Source organism: Saccoglossus kowalevskii, chromosome 21 (genome assembly GCF_978046115.1).
Source record: "Saccoglossus kowalevskii chromosome 21, keSacKowa6.1, whole genome shotgun sequence".
NCBI classification, from domain to species: Eukaryota; Metazoa; Hemichordata; class Enteropneusta; family Harrimaniidae; genus Saccoglossus; species Saccoglossus kowalevskii.
The window spans coordinates 30,486,460-30,496,324 of record NC_140661.1 but is presented as its reverse complement, the minus strand read 5'-3'; the positions used below and the strand labels follow the sequence as shown (position 1 = coordinate 30,496,324).

General features: G+C 37.6%; 1 protein-coding gene across 1 annotated transcript in view; it reads left to right on the top strand.

Annotated features, from left to right (window-relative positions):
* The first annotated feature begins 667 nt into the window (after positions 1–667).
* The window catches only part of LOC100375358 (atrial natriuretic peptide receptor 1-like), a 66,943-nt gene continuing 57,745 nt past the window's right edge, over positions 668–9,865 (top strand). The window contains exon 1 of the mRNA XM_085495372.1: positions 668–1,430. Within this exon, the coding sequence (XP_085351498.1) occupies positions 668–1,430 (763 nt within the window). The remainder of the gene's footprint in view (positions 1,431–9,865) is intronic.

The window sequence follows — 9,865 nt, the reverse complement described above, 5'->3', positions numbered from 1 at the left end:
AAATTATCATCAACATTTCTGCTCCATTGGTAAATCGTTATTTGTAAACAAAACATTGGAGAAGCGTGACGACTGTGGCAATGGTAATCACACACGAGTTGTTTGACTGCACGCTAATTAGAATAACGCCGCCATATTCAAATGTAAAGATAATATATGTGTAATGAAAGCGCGGCGCGAAAGATTATTACAGAAAAAACAAAAACAAAACTGTACGCATGCGCATTAACAATGCTCAAGTGGCCCGCTGATTCTGATCTGTTAAACCTACACATCGGGTAGTAAACGTGTTGCGCGGCGTCAGTATCAAACCGCCATTGGCCAGCTGAGGCGTCAACGTTATATGTTATTACATGCTACATTTATATGACAATTCACTCGTCTGCCGATCTATATCTGCATGACTACGTTCAACTATGAGTCAAGCTATTAATGTTTTCACCCACGAAAATATTCTTCTGTATGCGTAATAGAGGAAATATTCCGTGTCGGGTATTGACGTACAGTGCTATGAACACCTGACAACATTTATAACTTGCCTGGCTGCACAACTTCAACTATCGGTCTAAATTTCTTGCAACGTAATATCCTACGCATGTTTTTTGAACTGTCCTTGTCGTTGCTTGTGTTTTTCCGTCACACTGTTCTTAAATCATCGTAAATCACTATGATGTATCCAAAGAGTTCAGTTGGATGGATCTTGTGCGTTCTCGTGTTCTTCCAGACCAAATATGCATTCGGTAGGTCACTGAAAATCACCGATGGGGATGTAATTGAGATTCAGATTGCTGTAATACTTCCAAATGACACCGATGAACCCCCGGAAATCCGTCACTATCCATATCGCTCTGAAATGGTTTGTCCGGCAATAGATATTGCCGTTGCGAAAATTATCTCTACAGACAATTTTTTCGGCAGTCACATCGTGAATATTACTATCCGAAGGGCGGATTCCGAATGTTCGAACAACATGGCTCCAATTCGGGCGGTTGAATATATCACTGAAAAGCAAGTGCACGTGTTTTTCGGCCCGGCGTGTGACTACGCTGCCGCCGCTGTCGCCAGATTCGCTGCTCATTGGCATATACCCTTCCTGACTACAGGCGCAAAGGCCAAAGAATTCGGAATTAAAACGATGGACGATTTCCGGACACTGACTCGGGTACATGGACCGTTTTTAAAAATGGCTGAATTCATGATGGAAATTTTAAGAACTTTTCAGTGGAACAAAACCGCTATTATGCATAGTGATAAAGACGTGTCCCTCTACAGGGATTGCTGGCTCTTTGGCGGTGCCCTATTTTATCTATTCCAGAAAGCTGGCTGGTATGACCCCGGCCATGATTACGCGGGATATCGTCGTTTCCAGGAGGAGAACGACCCAGATTACAGGCAAATCCTCATAGAAACCGTAATGCCACACGGTAGAAGTAAGTATTATTGCTTGCTATAGTTAATATAACAATGAATATAACTACGTTTTACGAAATCGAGCGATTTACACATATGACTGTCATTAGTTGTTGTAGAAAATCGATCAAAATCCTGTACATCAAGGCCACATTGGTTTAGGCAACCTGTTGTTGGCCGACAAACAATCATATCAATCTCATATTTGCGTAAAAAATAATTTTGTTTCAACAACTGTAGAATAACTATCATATGTAACAAGAATCAGCCGTACATGCCATCATTTACAGTTTAGTTGGGTTTGGGAATATTAGTTTTTATTGCGCGTCTTTAGAAGTATACATATACATAACCTCCTGTATATCGACGGGAAGACATACACCTTGAACACTGCCGTCATTTAAAACATATTTGTATGAATCTATTTGATTCGCCTTTAAGTGATTTGTTAATGAGCTAAATAGTATATTTATTAGTTTTCGGCACATTTTTGTTCTTGAAACTATATATTGGCGAACGTTGTAATGCTCATATAATGATATAAGATTACGACAAATGACCAAAAACACAAGTATCGACGGAAACTGTTTCGCCCGGCCGATATACAGTTTGTCACATAGTACAATGCATAAGAGTTATGTTTGACTAGTTGTCATCAACATAGTAAGCAATAGAAACGTTATATTTTAAACTTGTATTCGATGGTCGAGCTCATCCAGCTAGAGTCACCGTAGCAGTGGTTATCAGGATTACTATAATCCCCGATTAGCTTTTGCAATATGATTGTTCTTGCATGCAGATGCATGTGAATAATTAGAATACATTCCAAAACATATACATAAATATATATATATATATATATATACATAAATATATATATATATACATAAATATATATATATACATAAATATATATATACATAATATATATATATATATATATATATATATATATATATATATATATATATATATATATATATATATATATATATATATATATATATATATATATATATATATATAGGAAGGTAGTCGATTATTCCAGGTGAGAGTGCTCGATACTAAACGATGAGTTTGTAGAGCAGATTTACATACGTGGCCAGAGAAATTAAGACACGACTACATGAGTAAAGTTCACTCTACAGTACTGTTTCGTAAGGTACATGGAGTACCTCACTCATCAGGAGTTAAGACTTAACTAGAGTATATATATATATATATACAATCTCACGATATTTTCACTAAGATTAATGTCTGTAGACACGAGTAATTATCGCAAGAGTTTTGTATCAATTTGATGATATGGGGTTTTGACCTGCCCTTTATTATTGATAAGGGGCTGAAACATGGTTGTATGAAATACTGTATATTTATGAAAGAGTAAATTTACTGCAAATTTTAATTGAAAAGCCTAAACGTGTACAGTAATACGTTATATATTCACACAATGCTTTATATGCCAAATACTGCATTACCATTTATATTACACCCATCGACCTTGGACTTCATGCTACTTGCCAGTAAGACTATTGTAATATTTGTGCGTTTACAACTCCTTGACTTGTACAAGCAATTCTGAGAGCGTTTATTAACACGCAAGCTCATTCTCTGCGCTTACCTGAGCATATCAGTAAATTGGTTATAGTCACATCAAAACCTAATATACGCACGCGCCAGTAACCGTGATGTATACGTGCTTTATAGCGTATATCAAGTTCCTTGCCTGTATCAATTTGTTTAATGTGTCTTCAGTGAATGCTCCTCATACAAGCAACGGTAAATCAGCATATGTTATGTCGCTGTACAGTGTTTACCTTCACACTGATTTTATATCAAACGTGCCAGTAGCTTTGAACCAGAATGGAATTAACAAGAACATGCGTATCACATGCAGGGATCTCATTTCGCGCCTTTCACCAAACCCAGGCAATTTACAAACAAAAACCGATCTTCTTTGTCAAGCGATATAATGTGCATTTCCGTTTCTGTAATATTTTGCTTCGGTTGACGTCTTTGATATCAGCTGAAGTAAATTAGTTTTATTATATCCAATCCATTCCTTCTATTAAATAGTGATATATCATTGCACGTCTATAATTATAAAAGTTCCCTTCTCATATCTTGCAAACGATGTGTTAGAAAGGAGAAATAAGTAACGTTGCATCCGCGTCTACTTTACTAGGATAATATGTGACTTGAAGCATGGAACAAATGGGGGTAATTTTGTATTCCTCGGTTAGCCGCACTGAGACTTTAAAATCATTCATCACGGTTCAAGGACGATTCATCGGAAACATGATGATCGATGTGAGGCATGGGGAGTGTCAAATTAGGTTTAAGAAAAATATCAATCACACGTCACCATTATTTGTAATTTCGTCATAAACTTCCGTAAATATTTGAATAAATAACATTCAGCAAATAGAAGCAAAGGCACGAATAGATTGGAACATTGTCGAAATATGAGATTGTCAGTCATGATGTCAAAGGTCCAATCTGCCTGCATTGGCCAATCATATTACTGATCAGTCTGAGTATATTTTAAATTACTACACGAATTTATCACACGGAACCGCCTATATACTGATATATATTCTAAAATGTAGTGTAAGTTATATAATACTACTTGAGCCTCCACCAGTCTGTACTTCACTACTGCAATCCCTTGTTATTGACCTTCAAGATGTATCCTTATAACACACTGCGCGACTTATACATCCATTTCATTGACGATTAGCGCGTGAAATGTTACAATTTAGACGCAGCTTGAAGATGTTTGGCGCACAGACAGGAAATTAAATGCACGTTAACAATTTCCTGGAGTTCAACATATGTCATGTATATATGTATATGTTATTTATAAATTTCTGTTATATACTATTTTGCAAGAGAGTTAATGCTTTACAAGATATACAATGAGTTGCAAGGGATATATTATGATGCAAGTTAAATATTAAGTTGCAAGGGATGCATTAGGTTGCAAGGGATACATTAGGTTTCAAAGGATACACTAGTTTACAGGGGATGTATTTAATATATTGTGTTGCATGGGACGCGTTGGTTTAGCGATACACTATAATGACGAAAATAAGCGATATTACATCACTGTCAAGGTCTTATAATAAACGTATATCATATATACATCCGCTTGTGTGCACAAGGAAGAAAAGTTTGATAATTATATACAGTGGCAATTGGTAACTAATTCGGTAAATAATTCACTTAGTCGCATTGATTGATTGATTGATAGCTATTCAATTAAACACCATTCAACCGTTTTGGGTAGTTGTATCAATGGTTTCTGCCAATAAACTAAACAGCATAGCTACATACTCCAGGGTGATACGTTCACTATAATGTGTCGTTTTATACCTAAGTTACATGTGCAAAATAACGTAAGCATTTGCAAAATAACGTAAGCATCTGAAAAATAATGTAAGCATCTGCAAAATAACGCAAGCATTTGCAAAATAACTTAAGCATTTTCAAAATGACGTAAGCATCTGTAAAATGACGTAAGCATCTGTAAAATAACGTGTAACGTTCTATTGTGTCTGTTGTTGTAAATAGTGTCGATATTTATTCGGAGATTAGCTTTTGTATGCTTCAAATCACGTTTGCGGTCAACAGTGAACTCATTTTACTTCCGGCGCTGTGAAATACTAATAATCCAATAAAGAACAAAATGTACAAAATATTATGAAAAGTGCTTAGAATTAAATAATAACGCGATGTATGTCAATAATAATGACAATGTGTCACTACTTATTCGACAAAACGGCGTTAAATGTCCCGTCATTAAATTTGAGATTAATTTCCTTTAATTAACTTTGAGGGTCAATTTTTCGTTTTATTAAAAAATAATGATGTCGAAGGTGATAGTCACAACGTGATTTTCATCATAAAAGAGGCAATTAACGTCTTTTGGTGAATTTTTTTTCCGTAAAGTATAATTTATTTTGAAACAACTTGTTTATCAAACTGGTTCAATGAATCGTAGCTAAAACCGCAAGCGGGGTAACCAACGTTATTTTTATTCAATATACAATATATGAAACACCGTAATATATTACCCCAACTTTATTTTTAACACACGTAGTCACATGTCCTAATTGGTAATCTTTATGGTGGCTAGGAGTAGATGAACCTCGGATGCAGATTATATCAAATCCGGAACTCACGTAACATGTTACATGTAAAACAAAACTCACCGATCAGACTGTCTGTGCTATGTTGGGACGGAACTAGTGCGGTTACCTACACTATCACGCCCACAAAGCGAGTAATTGCACTACAAGACATGGACGAAGCAAACATTTGTCTGTGTAATGTTTGGTAATAGTAACACACTGGTACGCTATTGTATCTTATCCAGACGTCGATTTTTTTACCAAATTGCCATGCAGCAAATTGGTTGTTACCCTTGCAAGCTGTTACCCAGAATTCCACAGTAGTTGGCAAGGAAACAACATAAGCATACTGAATGAAACAATCATACAGTGTCCGGTAATGTAGGCCTTACACATACTACCTTTACTCATAAAACAAGGTGTAAATATATTCTGGTCAATATTGGATTATATAACGTTGTTACACAACTCACAGTCAATCTCGCGTGTAATGTATACTCGGCTTCCGAATAGTGTGTCGAGTATGTAAATATACTCGGAAATATAGTGAATGTTGTTGTTGCGTGTTCCTACAATTCATCATTCTACATGTAAAATATACCAAATATATTTTCATAACAAACTCTAAGAAACAATCTCATACGCTATGTTAGTCATTCCATCCGTCGATGCCGGCGCTGCTGTAGTTATAAAACATAGTTTAACAATTCAGAAACGTGTAGTCATGATTACTTCAATGGTTGTTCAGGTCGGTCCTATCTGGTTGTACAAGTCTGTTCACTCTTGTTGTCCAGGTCGGTCCTATCTGGTTGTGCAAGTCGGCTCACACTGGTTGTCGAGGTCGGTCTTATCTGGTTATGCAGGTCTGTTCACGCTTGATGTCCTGGTCGGTCCTATCTGGTTGTGCACGTCTGCTCACTCTTGTTGTTCAGGTCGGTCCTATCTGGTTGTGCAAGTCGGCTCACACTGGTTGTCCAGGTCGGTCCTATCTGGTTGTGCACGTCTGCTCACTCTGGTTGTTCAGGTCGGTCCTATCTGGTTGTGCAAGTCGGCTCACACTGGTTGTCCAGGTCGGTCCTATCTGGTTGTGCAGGTCTGTTCACTCTTGTTGTCCAGGTCGGTCCTATCTAGTTGTGCAAGTCTGCTTACTCTGGTTGTCCAGGTCAGTCATATCTGGTTGTTCAGGTCTGTTCACTCTGGATGTCAAGGTCAGTCCTATCTGGTAGTTCAACTGTGTTCATCTGGTTGTACAGGCCAGTCCATCTGGTTGTTCATGTCTGCTCATCTGGCTCAGCTTGGTGGTCTGCTACTATGTCCATGTTTTCCGTGATTTTCAAGTCTGGTGGTTTATTATTCCGTCCATGTGTCGCCTGATAGTTAAAATAGGTGGTCCGCTACTCTGCCCATGTGTCCTCCAATCTCTAAGCTAGGTAGTCCGCTACTCTGCCCATGTGTTCTCCAATCTCTAAGCTAGGTAGTCCGCTACTCTGCCCATGTGTTCTCCAATCTCTAAGCTAGGTAGTCCGCTACTCTGTCTATGTGTTCCAAGATATCTAAGATAGTGGGTCTGTAACTTTGCCAATGTGCTCTTCAATCTCTAAGCTAGGTAGTCCGCTACCCCACCATGTGTTACCATATATCTAAGATAGATGGCATGTTACTCTGTCCATGTGTTATCTAATCTCTAAGCTAGTTGGTCTGATATATGTCCATGGGTTTTTCTTGATATCTAAGATAGGTGGTCCGCTACTCTGCCTATGTGTTCTCTAATCTCTAAGCTAGGTAGTCCGTTATCCTGCCAATGTGTTCCAAGTTATCTAAGCTAAGTGGCCCGTTACTCTGTCCATTTTTATCTATTCGCCAAGCTATATGGTCCGTTAATCTGTTCATGTGTTCCCCAATTCCTTATCTAGGTGATCTGTTATTCTGTCAATGTGTTTCCTGATATCTAAGTTAGGTGCACGTGGTCCGCTCCTCTATCCATGTGTTCACAGATATCTAAGTTTGGAGATATGCTACTCTGCTTTGTCATTTCGACAGATTTAGTCAAAATATAGTAATTGGTTCAGATTGTGATTTATACTCACAATACATGTCGATTTTTAACCAGTAGTGTGAGTGCGATTAGTTGGATTGGGAGAAGGTACCATGGTCCCCCTTTTCAAGCTAGTGATGTTTTTATTTCATTTTCCTCATTCCACAGAGAATACAATAAAAAATAATTCATAAGCATTATTTCTGCATTATGGTGATTGAATTTCAAAATATGCTTTAGTTTGTTTCTTATTGGCTCTCTTTAAAACATAACATGCATTAACATATATCAATTATTTCAGGGGATAATTTATGCAACCATTATTCAATAAATAGTGTTTTCATTCCCGTGAGGTTGGGTATAACTTGAAAACACTCAGCAAATATTCAGCAACTCGGTAATTGTTATAAATGAATCAATTGTATAGATTGATGATAATTGCAAACACAAAATGTGATGTGATGGCCACGTGAACTATTAAAATAATAGTATTACAATTTATAAAACATGAAAATTGGAATATCATAAAAGCTTATGATTGATATACCGCACACTGCAACGTACCTAGTGTAATATCCATATAATAACTGCCTATCCGGAAAACAAAAAAACAAACGAGCTAATGATTATGTTTCGTAAGAAAAATCTGTTTATGAATTGTAACAGGAATGGTCACGTTCCTGGACATCATAGCATATTAAGGTTAAAGTGTAGATATTCGTCGTGTTCGATTGGTTTCCAGGCGACGTATACGACGCGTGTCAAAGTCATTGTTTGTTTACACCAAATTCTAATGTACTACGCGGTGACTGCTATGCTTTAAGAAGTGTGCTTACACAAATGTTGTTGATTGAATGTGTATACTCTAGTAATTGTGCCCAGGGATGCTGCTACTGGCGCGTAAACTTCCGTACTGTTTCTTTAGCTCGTTAAACAGAATACCATTCCGTGGCGGAATGTTCCAATTACTATCAAACCAACTCATGGCCAGGACGTAATTGATCAAATAGAGAAGGCTGGATGCAATTAGACTATAGCATAATTGCAGTCCTTGGTAAATGCGTAACAAGTTAGAATTGTATCTTGCCCGGCTTTATGTCTTTTGACATAAATGGCACGTTGATAGTACGACGGTTTAGGTGTGTGTGTTCTGACCTCGCCTTGAAAAGAAGGAATACATTGTACAGCATTTTTTAATTGAATTGATAAATTCTCAAACGCAAGCTATTTCACCAGTTGCCAGATAAAATGTCAGAGTGACGCGGAAATGACTGTAATGGCTTTCTCACAAACGTACCACACCTTCTATTCACAAATGACTCATCTTAGAGCGTTTTCGGTTAGCATCGGTGAGGAACGCATATAAATGCTCACGGCGTAGAACGCGCTGCAGCGATTCCGGCTGCGACGTTTCAGTGTCGGCTTTGCCGTACATTTTTACTTCATATAAAGAATACCCTAAACATCAATTTGAAAACGGAGTATCATAATATCAAATCTGGCACGTTCGCTGTCTATTTTTAATGGCTAAAAAAGTTCTTTAAAAATCTTGAAAGCAACCCTGAAAGTAACAGCGGCCAGTGTATGGAACGACAATTTGGTATGCGCAATAGTTTCAGTGACGTCATCTATGTGATACACCATGTAATATCCATCTATTTTCAATGTCATGTGACCGAGTCTCAACCAATCCCATGATGCGTAACAACAGTGAGATATGATAATAATCAATATCTGTGTCGGCAAAGTGATGTAATGTCAGCGGAAGTTGTAACACTATTGCTGCGTATTCGCCTAGTGATACAATCATTCTCCCTGTGTCACCGCATGTGACACAATAACTCTCTGTGTGTCAGCAAAATTGATACAATCGTACTATTGTGTTAGCGGAAGAGAAGCAATAATCGTGTTCAGGCTACACTAGGTACGGGATAAGATTTAAGATAATCTCATATGTTTGCATATTGGCCATACCCAATTGCCTTCACGATCGGGGGAAAACAGCGGTTAGCTTGGGATAAAGCCCAAACTTGTTAACAATATACAAATATTCATCATTTTTTACTTTTACTCAGTACAGTACCCAGGAAGGTAAGCATGTTTGTTCTATGGTTTAAACAGCAACACCAAAGCAAATTCAGAAAGTGCACCTTGAAGAATAAAAGAAGCATTACAGAGTTTCATTGTCAGTTCATTCCCCCCCCCCCCGCCAACAATGTCCCTTGATGCGCTCGAGTTGACTGTAGTCTCAGAAATGGCATACCGAAATGAGTAATTATGAAGATAA